This window comes from Gavialis gangeticus, unplaced genomic scaffold (assembly GCF_001723915.1).
Source record: "Gavialis gangeticus isolate Ggan-Ray unplaced genomic scaffold, GavGan_comp1, whole genome shotgun sequence".
NCBI classification, from domain to species: domain Eukaryota; kingdom Metazoa; phylum Chordata; order Crocodylia; family Gavialidae; genus Gavialis; species Gavialis gangeticus.
Window position 1 is genome coordinate 106,186,444 of NW_017729022.1, and position 14,710 is coordinate 106,201,153.

General features: G+C 39.3%; 1 protein-coding gene across 2 annotated transcripts in view; it reads right to left on the reverse strand.

Moving 5' to 3' along the window:
• Positions 1-14,710, reverse strand: part of SMC1B (structural maintenance of chromosomes 1B) — an 86,845-nt gene that overhangs the window by 16,799 nt on the left and 55,336 nt on the right. The window contains exons 11-19 of one of the 2 annotated variants that reach the window (XM_019515926.1): positions 12,943-13,122; positions 12,285-12,431; positions 10,541-10,678; positions 9,901-10,017; positions 5,921-6,027; positions 4,924-5,065; positions 2,928-3,073; positions 2,410-2,563; positions 890-988 (exon numbers count right to left, since the gene is read on the reverse strand). In XM_019515926.1, coding sequence (XP_019371471.1) covers positions 890-988; positions 2,410-2,563; positions 2,928-3,073; positions 4,924-5,065; positions 5,921-6,027; positions 9,901-10,017; positions 10,541-10,678; positions 12,285-12,431; positions 12,943-13,122 — 1,230 coding nt within the window. The remainder of the gene's footprint in view (positions 1-889; positions 989-2,409; positions 2,564-2,927; positions 3,074-4,923; positions 5,066-5,920; positions 6,028-9,900; positions 10,018-10,540; positions 10,679-12,284; positions 12,432-12,942; positions 13,123-14,710) is intronic. The other variant, XM_019515927.1, reaches the window with a different exon arrangement.

A 14,710-nucleotide genomic window follows, 5' to 3' on the forward strand; every position in this document is an offset into this window, starting at 1 on the left:
GGTTCAATAGAAGATACTCTGACTATCGAGGCCGGAACATTACTCCAACATTACCAGCTCTTAGCCTGATATTCTGAACCAGACTTTGACATTGTGCAATCATATTAATGTTTTAGGAGATAGTTTTTTAAGATGTCTTCTCTCAGAGCCATGGACAACCACAACTCCCCAACTTAACTATTTTATGAAAACTAACTTGATCAAGAAAAGGAAAATTGCTTCTGTAACCTCTTCAACAGGTGAGTAACCATGACCTGAGGGACTCTTATAGAGAACAGGGTACTTATAACCTTAGACTAAGAAAAGGAGGGCTCAAGGCACTTCAGCTGTCAATCACTTGTAAAAATGCTGAACTTAGGGATGCTACACATACTGTTTATCCTATGAAGGCAACAACATGAAGAAAAATCAGAACAGCAATCCTGCTTTTTCTCCATTAGATTTGCATAAACTTAGACCTACAGAATAAAGTTAAAAATGTATTCCAACTAGGCAAATGCATATACTAATGCTAGGCAGACCAGGTTCTTTGGGTAAATGTGCTTTGGGAAGCTTCTACTTCACCCAGGAGACCTCATACATAACCAGCACGCTCTCCCTATGCCTGAAGAAGGGTGCTTGTGCCCAAAACCTTGTAAAGAAGAATTTTTCCAACTATTTAGTTGGTCTAATAAAATATATGACATTTACCCAAAGAATCTTATTTGCCTATGTCCTTAGACCAACATAGCTATAACCAACACCCCCAAAACATATACTAAATAGTATAAAGTCAAGATGAGTAACAGGGGATGGTTGCTGTCCAAACTCAGGCCTACCAGTTTTTATTCTGAAGTTTCTCTGAAGTTTCCCATGTCCTCTCCCCAAGTGCTAAATAAAAACTGTTTACCTTTAGATCTTCTGCTAGACCGCTGTAGTCTATCTGAATTGCACCTTCTCTTTCATAGATATCTGCTGTCGTCTGAGTGCTTTCTATTTCTGATCCTAGCTATAAAATAGGTGAAGGGATTCCCAATTGAGAAACATGAAATACAGTGATCTTTTCAATTGTTAAAAGAAAGAAAAGTCCATGCCTAACTTATTTTGCAAGCACAAGTTGATTTAGCAATTGCCTGACATTTTGCATTATTAGTTGAAAAAGCTATCTGCAAACAGTGAAGAATATATCAACTGAGGCTGTAAGGTTAAGATGAAAGCAGCAGTGGAGTTGTTTAGCATACAACGGGAAAAGCAACACTATCCTGATCTGAGGGCTGGCTTTCCCAGAACAGTTCATTCCCCTTCAAAGGAGAGTATTTTGTCCAGAGAAAACATCTCTTCCACTGGATTGGTCTTACAAAAATGAATGAGACTCCATTTCCTGTGCTGATAGTAAGTATAAGCAGAATACTTGTTATTCACCAGTTCCAAAGGGTAACTACCCAGATCTAAGTAGCTATTCCCTGACAAACAACATTTCTGCCTGGTCTCAGTATCAGTCCTTCACCAAATACTTCCATCCTCAGTGTCAAGGCCACATCCCCTCCAAGACCTTCACTGGATGTCCCCATCCACCCTCCTTTCCTCATTTCAACTCTAAGTATGGGCCAGTGCTCTACCCTTATATGAGATTTCTTTTTCTCTGATTTATGCGCTCCATGAGTGACTTCATGTCCCTGCCCGCTCAGAGGGTACCCTGGTCGTCTCATTCTTCATCCTCCTCGTATTCTCATTTCTGCCTGATCTCCCCATAAGACCCTTCCCAATTAATCGGTTTAGTGATAATTCCTGTAAACTTCCTCAAAAAAAATCATTCTCTTCCTACTGAGATAACAATAAAAATAAAGAATCTTTGCTCCTCACAAGCCACTGACTGTGGGGAAGATCCTGTTGGGAAAGGAAGAAAGACTGAAAATGTAATAAAGTATCAGTCCTCCATCAACAAGAATATTTATCAGATTATATTACTTCTTGTATTTCTATGCCTCTGCTGAATGAAGAAGGTTCATATTTAGATAACAATCATATTAGAAGTTGAGGCGTTAGAATTTTATGTTAGAAATTCGTGTGGATGAATTCTCAATGCCAAGCATATAAACTTGAATTTTACCCCATCCTCAGGTCTTATACTTTTGTAATTTTGGCTGGATCTTTGTGTACCCTCTTAAATGTATATTTTCAGTACTGATACACCAAAACTTTATAGTACAAAGCCAGTATTTTTTTCAGGAAGATATTGCCAAAGATGGTGAAGATAAACATCTGTTTTTTGTTGGATGAGGGCTAATTTTTCTTGTGCCTGTATTACTGTTTTAATACTTTTTATAACAATGGCATTTTTTTCCCAGAAAGGAAATGAAAATGTTTTCTTTTCAGGACCAGGTAATTATTCTGTCACAGTAAGTATTTAATACATATTTTTTTAAGTACCTCAATTTCACTGACTTCATCCAGTGATCCCCACAGGAGATCAATTCTCAAGTCCTGGACCTTGCATTCAAGAAGCCTATTATGTCTCTCTAATCTTTTCTGTTCCAGAGAGGCTTCAATAGCTGTAGCTTCCCTTTGTAATTTCCCTGCTTCTCTACAAGTACAAAAATGTATGAAACTGGTAAACAATGGCAGTATCATCACAGCCTGTAGAACTGTATCATTGTATAACTGGTAGTGATCAAACAAGGACAAACAAATAAGAGGGATTTTACCACTGTAATCTACACTATCCATTCAAAAGGAGCACTTGGTGCTAATGTTCTGAAGTGGCAGCTACTGTTGGGAGATAGGACACTGGACTATTGGGACCTGGGACCTGATCAAAGAAATAGCAATTCTCATGCTTCTAAAGGCTCCCAAAAAGCACAAGCACAAGAAGTTCAGGCATTTAAAGTCAAGACCTCTTTTTGTATTAACCAAACTAATCCCTGTTAGTAAGCACAATTAGTAATTACTTATTAAGAGCTAGTAATATCTTCCTGGCTTCCTCAATTTCACTTTGTGCTTTTGTAACCTCAGATTTTTGGGTCATTAATCTATCCTTAAGGTGCCGCTGTTCTTCCATTATTTCATTCAACATTAGTAGACATTTTTCTTCATCCTGCATAAGAAATAAAAATATTTTTCTATCTTTATATTGACTTTTATCAAGAAAATCTAATTTGCCCCTATTAGCTACTACACAGAAAGAAGAAGTCAAAATGAAGGACTGTTCCATTGTATTACAGTACATTACAGCCCATTATACCTGGAAGGTACTGAGAACAAAACATACTGTGTAAAACCTGCACAGCCAGTCCTATCCATTGTAAGTACTGGGATGTTGTACAACTAGGGGCATAGCTACCTTTGAAATGACACTGACTGTACACTATATGGATTACTGTTCATCTCTTCCATAATACCTCACCATCCTTTTCTCAGCTCACATGGGAACCTCTCCTGTACAAACTGTCCCATTTACTCAGGCTTGTCCAGGACAAGCAGAGTTCCCACTAGAATGCCTATTATGAACTCTAAAAAGGAAACGATGTTACAAGGTTGCAACAGTAATAGGTAAGTCACTACATTTATCTTCAAATTCAGTTGCTTAAATAAGAAAAAACAGTTGTGTTTCAGTATCTTGTTGAATCTAGAGCTGAATAGTTTCATACCTTCAAACAGCTTTTCTATGTATTATAATAATATATTATATATAACTATATTTATTATACAATAGAAAGATGGAAAAAATACACAGGTACATGAAATCATTCTCAGTATGGAACAAGTTTATATGATATGAGGGATTCTGGTTTTCTCCGATAAAAATCACAAATTCTCTGATAAAACCCCCAAAATCCATGATTAAAATGAAATGCCACTATCAACTGATAGGTATCAATTGAACACAATGTTTTATTGACGTACTTACAATTTTAAAGCAATCTGGATGCCCACCAGTGCCTCTGTCACTATTCTAATATTATAAAAGCCTAAGTCTGTCTGTCTGTCTGTCTATAACACTTTATTTGGCTGGAAACAGCCAATCAGAGTGCTCCAAGAGTAAGGGAGCACCTCCATGATTCTGAAACTGTGACAAGGCAGACAGAGGGTAGGGGAGCCGAGGCCAGCAGTGATGGCCCCGACTCCCCCACCCCACTCCCTGCAAGAAGCAGAGCAGCAGCATGGGGCATTAGGTGGCAGCACTCCATCCCAGCCCCCTCGCCTCCCACCATTCTTGATGGGCAATTGGCTAGTAATAAAATAAATTCTAAATACCTATAAATTTTGGCATTTGATTTTGGGTTTTTAAAGTAGTGTTAACTATACACAAATGTTTAACTTTTCTATTACTCCATGTGCTCCTTTTTTTTCCTAAGGAGTTAAAGCTCCAGAGGATTTTAAGGATAAATTCTAAGGAAAACCAACTACAACTCTTTGTACGTTTTGTACATCTAGTCAACTTCAAAAGCCATTTCATATAAAAATATTACATAACCAAGGTATAAACCATTCTTTATGTTGAGTTACACTTGAATTATTTTAAGTTGACTAGTTAATATTTGTAAAGTGCTTTGAACATAAGAACCATAATAATGTTCAATATTAATTACTTATAAAACTTTCAAAAGACCTTCAAAACCTATAGACTGATTAAAAGTTCTAACTGTATGTTTTTCTACAGCCTTATCTTGGGTGTACAGACAAGATGACATAGCTATCATTGGTCTTATTTCTATATATCCAGATTTCTCTAGTTTTGAGGAGTTCAAATATCTTATACTGTTATATTAACATACTTACAATGTTAAAATAAGAGTATGCATCATTTTTAATATTTATGATTCAGTACTGAATATTTAGAAGGAATGACAAATAGAATCAACCATTTCATTTAAAATTGTGATTCTCTATATTCCTTCCTCCTCCTCTACCCTAAAACACAAGATTGTTTTAGGTTATAATTACCTTCTTCAGGTTGACAATCTCAGCCTCATCTTTATTAACTGCCTCTTTCAATGCACTGATTTTGTTAATCTGTTTTTGAAGCTGACCATGACTAAATTCAAGCTGAATGTTCAATCGTGCCTTCTGGTTTTCAAATTCCAGTCTAGACAAATAACATGACATTATGAGTTGGGACAACACTGGAAAGAAAAGAGAAATCCACTAATCCAGGGTACAATATCCAAAGTTGACAAATGCCATGTGACTAGAATATTTTGCCCATCAGAAAAGCAGAATTTATGACTTAGTACAAGGTGCATTAAGGCATTAACCTGAGCTGATTTATATATAAATTCTTCTTTCATTGTTCTGTCACCAGATTTATTAAACCCATCCTCACCTCCCATGTTCCATTTCTCTGAGATGAAAGCTAAGAACAAGACACCAGTGTCTAATGACTCTGACTCCTCTTTCAGAAAGAAGCCTGTCTTTTCTTAAATAAATTTGTGAATAGATTTCCCACTATTTGTCTGAAAATCTCTATTTTTTTCACAGAACTCTCTCACCTAACATTCAGTTTTCATTTTAGGAGTATAAACTTTATTTAAATGTTCACTTTTCACATCTGTGTAAGAATCATTTCTCAGTGTAGTTTTAAGAACACTAATTTTTCCTTGTTGCTACATATAGGTGCTATTGTAATATTATCAGCACCACTGTATTACAAACTTATCCTCATCATTCAGTTTGTTGTGAAATTCCATGATGGACAGACACATTACAATTGTGTTGGCAGTTTAGACAGAGAGAGTCCTAACACATCTCTCAGCAATAAGCATATAATCATTTTGTTGGATTTCTTAGATAAAGTATGATAGAGAAAATGGAGATAACATGACATTTTGCAGTCCCTTAAGCCTTTTTGAGGTCTCTTCTGATAACTGAAATTTCTAAGTTACCCATTTACTTGTGCGATAACACCTATCCCTATTAGTTTATACTTCAGTTATACTACCACCTTTTCCTATCGATTTCCTCCTGCTGTTTCACTTGCTCTTGCTCATACACACGTATATTTTCTACCCCAATCTCTTCACAGAACTCCTGGAATATACTATCTTCAACCTTTAAACAAACAAATAATTAAACTGTTTTGTAGCTCATGAAAACAAAATATTATTTTAGAAATTGTATTTGATACTACAGTCTAGCTCTTTCAAGGATTTTTAATAAGCAACATGTTTTAAGTCGCCAGGAAAAATTTACTTTAAATTTACTTTACTTTTTACATTAAAGAGTTTCAAAGTGGTTATCCCATCCAAAAAATCAAACAGTGGATGAAACCGCCATAGGATAAATGAGGAGAGGAATCTCTATTTTACTCATTTTTGCCAGGGAACGAGCAGGGTCATTCCAGTCATTACTCCTGCCAGTAGACTGAAATATTAACCACATGTCTCTCAGCTGTGGCTCTCACTCTATGTGGTAAAAAGATAAGCCTGGCCAGCATGCACGGTTCCTTGAACATCCTAGTCCTGTCCTGCTACTAAGCTCCTCTGTAGAGTAAAGCTCTGTGTCACTGGTCCCCTGCAAGGAATCCAGAAGTGTTGTTGTCTCTGCAATGGACCTTTGCTGAGAGGGACCACCACCAGTCTCCTCCATACCAATAAAAAAAAAACCAATGCGTCTCCTAATGAAAAATGGATAATGACTGGAGCAGCAATACAAATATATGTCCTAAAATGAATAATCAGACTGTAAATTAGAAGAATGACAGTTTAACATGGAAATTGATACATATTAATACAGAACTATTCTGCATCTAGCAGAAGACTAAGTTTGAAAAGACATCCAAAATTACCAGATCTAGATTTCTGTAAGAAAACTTGGTGAGATCTGACAAAAAAGGAGTTAATAAGTTACATAAAATGTCAAACATATTGTCATTTATAAATATATTAATACCCAGGTTTATTTAACAGCATTCAATCAATTATACTGTTCTTTGGAAATTAATTCCCAATCTGTAGTTTCTGTTGCTGCAAAAGCAAGAAGTACTTTATTTACACAGGAAATTGCAAAATGTGCTTTTGGTAAGAAGTATACTTCAGCTTTCAAACTCTGTACAATTAGTTCATAAGAATCATAACTGGCTTCATTGATAGAGGCAAATTTTAAAAAAATTCTAAGCATATATGAATTAATTTCTGTTCATCCATAAAATACTTCATGAATGACAGGGAGGTTGGTGGGGAGAGAGGCCTGCGTCCCTCCCCGCCAGGGCTGGGGCGGAGGCCGGGGCTGTTCCCTGCCTCCCCCTGCTGGGGCCAGGGCCAGGGCCAGGGCCAGGGCCAGGGCCAGGGCCAGGGCCAGGGCCAGGGCCAGGGCCAGGTCCTCTCCTTGCCTCCCCCCCACTGCTTTGGACTGGGGCGGGGGCCTGGGCCATTCCCTGCCTCCCCTGCCCCCCCGCTGCTTCGGGCCAGGTCCAGGGCCGTTCTCCCCCTTCCCCCACACTGCTTCAGGCTGGAGCTGGGGCTGGGGCATTCCCCCCCTCCCCCACTGCCGCTTTGGGCCAGAGCCAGGGCCTGCAACCACGGTGGCATTCATGGTGGCAGCGGGGCACAGCCATCAGTAAGCCCTGCTCCCCTCCCTCTCCTGTTCCCCACTGCCTCACCTCCCTCCTGGCTGTTGTTTGGGGGAGGGGTGGCGCTGGCCCCTGGCTCCAAGGAGCAGATCTAGCGCTGCTGGCCTTGCCCCTCCCCCCGCTCCATCACCTCTGTTATGGCAGCAGTCCAGTCCCCATTGTCCCCCTCTGCCTCATGTATAATCAGTAAACTAATTATAGTTTACTATAATTACTGACAAGGAGTAGGGGAGGGGGGCGAGGCCAGCCTGCTCTTCACCGCTCAGTCCCCACTGTCATGGTGGCACTACATTGTCTGTCTCTGTAGGGCACTCTGATTGACTGCTGAGACAGCCAATCAGAGGGCGAATAAAGCATTACAGACAGACAGACAGGCAGACCTACTTAGGCTCTTATAATATTAGAATACTTATCTAAAGGCATAAGAATCTTTTTTATATTTGAAAGCAATTTAAAGTTTCTTAATCCAAAAGTGTTAAAAACCCTCTAACGGGTGGCCAGACCCTTAGGAAAAGGACCTTTTTACCTAGGTTTCAAAATCTAAGTTACTAAATAGCTAAGTGGGCAACTGAGCAAGAACTATAGTTTAAGAATGAAGGGCAAAAATTCCACGCTGGACCCAGATTTTATATTCTATTGAGTGTGTAAAATACCCAAAAGCTTACTAAATAAGGTAAAATGTAAACATGTTCCTAAAAGGTGCTACTCTATGTACTATTCATTTGCATATTCTTATTCCCTATCTAAACTACATCTTGTCTAAAATTAGTCTGGTCTATCATCAAACGCTAAATGTACTCAAGGTAACTTTGCAACCTTTACCCTAGCTTTTTCAATACATCTTTCTTGAGTTTTCTAAAATGGTTCACACCTTGTGACATTCTCTCACCTGATCATTTCCTTTGCCTGTTTTTCTCTGAACTGAACTATGATCAAGCAAATACATATACAGATCTATACTATTCTATCTAGGGATGCACCGATAGAGATTTTGGGGGCTGATACCAATAGCTGATATTTAAGGAGGCATATCATCCAATACTGATCCGATATCCGATACACTTGCCATCAGGTGGTAAGTCCAGTATGGTGGAAAGGGAGGCAGAAGGGAAAGGGTATGGGGGGGGGGCAGATCAATGCCTCCGTGGTGAGGGAGGGGTAGGGGCATGTGCTACCCAGCCTGGGCAGTGGAGGCAGTGTGGGATGGGGCTGCAGCTCATGGGGTGGAGGTAGCTCCTGCCACTGCTTGTATCCTGGGAGAATTTCGCCACAGCTCTAGTCCCAGCCCCATGCTGCCATCCGCTGCAGCCCCGGCTTTTTCCGGTGCTTGGGTGGAGGTGAGACGTTCAGCCGGGGCTGTGTCGGGCGGCCGTGTGGGGCTGAGAGTGGAGCTGCGGCGAAATCTGGAGTGGCTGCAGCCTCCTCCCAGCACCACCGGAGCCCACTCTGAGCCCAGACCCAGGTGAGAAGAGCCCCACGCAGTGCTGGCTCCACCCCGCAGCTGCCACCCACCTCACCCTGCGCAGACTTGGGGGCATACGTGTCCCCCCCGAGCGCAAACAATGGAGGGAGTCCATCCCACCCCACAAGCCATGGCTGTCCCATGCCCCCACCTCCCTGCTCCTACACTCTCCCTCATCGAGGGGGGTTGATCTGCACCCCCCCATGCCCCTTCCCTTCTGACTTTACCAGCTGTAGGCAGCTCTCCATGGCTACGCACAGCATGGGCATTTATCGGCCAAATTATTAGCCCCATAGGGCCGATATCCGACAAAGGCAATTTTCTTCACATTGGTACCGATTTGATATTGGACCAATGTATCGATGCACCTCCTAATCCTTTCCTACTTTAAAAAGCTTAAGGCCAACTCAAGTTTACAATAGGCAATAACACGGAGCAAATGCAGTGTGAGCAAAAATCATATGTTGCTGTCCCTGAGAGTGTAAAGGAAGACACATCTGTAAAAAGCAGAATTAGCAGGCTGTGAGAAAAGTTGGAGGGTCTTGCACTTGACACTTGAAACTTCAAATATGCTTTTTTGAATATCCACTAAATAATTTGGGACTGAAAAATTTCATTCGGTTTTTGAAGTTAAGCACAGTTAAAATGCAGATGTTTGTAAATACAACAGTAGAACTTTTTTGTTTCCGTTTTAGACTCATCTCACATCTAGGGAATATAGAAAGTAGGTGCTCTTTCTGAAGAACTTGGATTTGGAACATAACTAAATTGTAGCTATACAAAACAGTTTTAAAGCTATATGAACCATAGTTATAGCCACAGTAAATGCAGGGAGCTGCCATAAGCCATCTCCAACTGCATAAATGATCATGAACATGACAGAAAGTGTTACCTCATTTATTTTCTTCTGAAACTCTTCCATTTTCCTTACTCTTTGTGCAAGTCCTTCATTTAGCATAGCACATTCTGATTTAATATTTACTAATTCACTTTCCAGTTTAGACTTTTCCTAAATATAAAGGGGGAAGATAATTATTTCCCTAAACAGTATGGATGACTTTTTACATGTACAAGGACGCACTGACACTGAAAATTTATCTTTTTCTGAGTTAAGAAATTAAAACGTTTTCTTCTGAAAACACATTATTGATTTAGTTGTCACAGTTTTAAGAGATGAAAGTAAATGTAAGATAAGAAAGTAAATGTATCAGTAAGACTTGAGTTGCAGACATATTGGGGTTACTAAAATAGAGATAACTTTTATATAACGGTCAAGTACATTTAAAAAAAATCTCATTACACTGAAAAAGGTGCCTTGATTTAACCAAGTACCTTAACTTGTTCTCTAATTTTATTAACTGTCATAATTTAAAAGTATACATATCAGTAAATATAAAGTAATATGTATTAAACATGTAATCATTATATCCTAGATGATCGTAGGATAGTAGGATCATAGCTCAAATATGTATAAGAAATAAATGTATCATCAACACCTGAGAAAAACTAATGGTTGGTTGTTTTTATATTACCTTATAGAAATTAGCAAGGTGTTTCTTTTTAAGAATCTCTAATTCACTTTGTGAATATTTGAGCCGAGTCTGAGTTCCTTGGCACTGAGCCTGTAAATGTTTCAAATCTGACTCCTTACGTCTGATCTTCATCAATTCCTAGAAAAGGTGGAAATAGTAGTAAAGCAAATCTAAAAAAAAGAAGTCAAGTTATCTGCAAATATATTGCTGTATTCTTAAATTCAAAGGCTTAAAAAAATCAATCTGATCTTGATTAAAGTCCCAGTCTGTGCTAAAGATATAGTTGTAATAAGTCAAGGGGGTCAAACTCACCTTACATCCCAGGCAAGGTAGGGCTGCAGAAGTGGCAACAAGCAAAGCAGCTGGAAGGCAACCGGGGCTGTATCAGCTCTTGTGCACCTTCTGCACCTGGTCACCATATCCACTGTGGTCCAGATTCTGCAGCAGGCCACTCCCCTTCTAACTTGGCCATGCTCCCCTCAATCTCCAGTGGTCTCACAGTAGCCCAGAGGACCTGACAGAATGGCTCCATGAGCTGAACCTACACTCTGGGCCATACCTTTGATACCTCTATGATAAGTCATGTTATCTTCTGTGATGGTAGTGATTTGACCAGATCACAACTCCCCTAGCAGAGCTAGCTGTTCCACAGCTAATCCACACTAATCCGAAGCATGGTTAGGTTCCCCAAAACGTGTGAACTACCCAGTAAATAATAATAGAGAAGCACAGTGTGTTACTATGGGTTAGAAACGGATGAAGGGTATAAGCTGATCTTCATTTTATGGTATGATACAGAGGTTAGCATGACGTAATGTAGTTAGGGGCCTACCTAATTCGGGGTGGCTGCCTCCTGATTTCATGTCCTGCAGTGCAGTGCAGCAGGTCACTGATTGGCCAAGGGGCCCTGGAAGTTCTGCTTCCCCCCCCACCCCCCGAGGTTGAAAGGTGGCCATGGTCAATCTCTGGGGAGGGGCAGGACTTCCATGTTCCCATAGCCAACCAGAAGTGTGGGGGCCCCCTGCTGTGAACATCTTTCCCCTTCCTCCTCACTCTCCCCCCATGCTTCAGGATACCAGGGCCTTTTTGTGGTCCCCATGCTTTTTCACAGGGATCAAGCTTTTTCATAAGGGACCTACCAAATTCACAGTTTCTGTGAAAACTGTAAAACCACAAATTTGGTAGGCCCCACACTAACTATAGTGTAGTCTGCAGTTTTAGTATATCCCTCCTGCCAAAATGATACTTTTCTTTGTCTAGCACCTTCCCTCACCAAGTTATCACTCATTTCTCCCATTCTCAAAATAAGAATAAGTAAATCAGGAATTAAATAAATTAAGTTGCTATCAGTGGAAATGCGTAGGGAGTGCAGAGCGCTGGTGACCCCCTGACAGCAAGTGCTCTTGGCTTAGGCAACAGGCAGGGGGGCAGAGTGCTAATGCCCTCCCCCCCACCACCATGAGAAATGCCGCTGGCACTTCTGGGCACACCACCAGCACTTGCAGCCTCAATGTCTGGCTGTGGGGGGACTCTCTGCCCCCCCGGGTGGTACCGCCACAGCCATCTGCAGACAGTCCCCGCTCATCCTGTGTCGCCCCCCCCAGCCTCAGGAGGCACATATCACCTATGGTTGCTATTATAAAGCTAACCAAATTTGAATAGTTTCTGATGTCATCTTCATGTCTAGGATTTTAAATATGTTTTGCCTTTGGTTAGACTATAATTGCCTATCAAACAGACCTACCTTTAGTTCATTAGCCAAGTTATCTCTCTTTTCTTTCATTTTATTAATGTCTTTTTCATCCCAACGTCTAGCTTTAAATCTCAAATCACTTGATCCTCCAGAAATCACTCCAGATTTCAAAAATAGAGTTCCATCAAGAGCTACTGTCTGAAAATTAAAGATATTTTATTTTTCTGAATGAACAATACTATTAAAATTGGTTATAAATTGTGTATCTGCAACATCCAAGCAACTAGTAGATCAAAAGCAAACCTTCCATGCATGACATATTTACTTGGACTAATATAGGATGTATTATACAGGCAAATTACTGTTACTCTGTTTTGTAGTGAATAATGTTTTCAGATAAATTAGTGTCATAAAATATTGGAAATTAACCCCACAACTGGGGATTGTAATTTTGGTTAGTCCTCGCATCTTAGAAACTTATTATTTTAACCTTGGTATATAAATTTTGCAATTCTGTCTAATTCTCTAAGAAACTTCTCCTTCCCACAAAACAAAAATAAATCCTCTTAGACGGAGAGTGGGGCAGAGCAATTTAACTAAATTAAATAATATTTTGTAGAATCGTTATGGGAAAAATTATTACAATTGACATCATATGGAATTTCAGTTTTCTTGATACAAAAACATGAAATAAAATTCAACTTCTTACTTTCAACCGGAAAGGTCCATCAAATGCTATTTGTTTTGCTTCTTTAATAGTTTCACAGACCAGGCTGTTCCCACATACAAACTGAAGCACTTTTTTCAGTGAAGCCAATGGAGTTTGAACAACATCAATCATCATTTTAGATCCTTTTAATTCCCTTAACTTTTCATTGATTGGCTTAATCTAAAAAAGCAAACAGGCAGTCTTCAAAACTGGCTGAAACTGATGCAAATAACATGATGGTATAGTACATGGCATGAATGAAGCTATCAAACAAACATCCATATTTTCCTGAATGGTATTTTCTGTCAATACCTCTATGCCTTCTATAGCCAAAAAAAGTTTACATTGTTAACATACATTTCAGTAACTTTAGAACTCTACCCATAAGCAATCAGAAGCACTCAAAAAAGCATCCCCAATCAGTACTTAAGTATGCAGGGAATAATGTGCTTAAATCCAGCTGTGCCTTCCTGAATTGGTGCCTAGAGTAGCAATCTCTACATTAAAACCTGAAAAGCAAAAATGGGAACAATAATTCAGAAACAGTTCTATTACAGCAGCTGTACTTTAAATAAACCTGGTTATTAGGTAAACAATATAATTTAGGGTACATTCACAGGCAAATTTATTATAAAGTCCCCATGGACCAAATATCATTTTTTAACATCAGAGGTTGCAGCAAAGTCTATCTAGAGTACTTTACTTAAAGAAGCAATATTTCACTGCCAGGCTAATAGAGTTGAGGATAGCTTTGGCATCTGTGGCAGTAGTTTATTGCAGGAGGCACCAACATCCTGAATAGCAGTGGCCTAATATTCTAAGCGAGAAGAGGGAATAAGCAGTAAGGTACCTGAAGTCAGAAGCTGACGAAGTATTTTTTTTTAATTTATTCAGAGGAATAATTGGATTTCCATAGCTAAGCTTAGAAGTAGCAGCTACTCTAGAATATCCTAGGTTGGAACATTAATTGTCAATTAAGAAAACTCCCTGTGGCCTGCCTATATTATCATGGTTCATTAAATGAATGGCTTACTCCATTAAGATTATAAAAAAAATTGTGTTTGTACGAAACAAGCAAGAGTTTTATCTATTAAAACAATTTTAGAAGTATGCAATACAATACTTCGATGTACAGTCTAAATCAGTTTCCAATTTATTATTTAAAAATGTTATTAGTCAATACAAGGAGGGACCATAGATTTCAAGATATAACAGGCTTTTCTTTGTATTCTATTTTTTCAGGAGTGAAACTATAAACTAGATGAAATGTCCAAGTGGGAAAGGAGAGAATGTCAACTATGGGTGGTGTGGAACAGAAGGCTGAAAATAAGGCTTTTATAGTAGGTTTCTCTGAAGTTTTCAAATCTACCTCACATAGTTTATAAAATCAGAATTCTCTAGTAGCTTACAGTTGCATAAAAAACTTATGTAAAAAAATTACATAAAGGGGGCAATGAATAGAAAGGATTACATCAAATGATCTTAAATATGTCACGTAAAGAACAGAGAAGTTGGAGTTTTACAGTGATGTAAAACCTTATGAAGTATATAATAGCTCTTCTATTTTACCATATGTAACCTTATAATAGCCAACTAATGGTTTAGAAATGAACTCGTAAGATAGTTTCATAGTTAGTAGGGTTGGAAGGGATCTGAGCAGATCATCAAGTCTGACCCCCTGCCATGGCAGGAAAGAGTACTGGGGTCAAACAACCCCAGCAAGGTGATTGTCAAGCCTTGTCTTAAAGACCCCCAGGGTAGAAGCCAG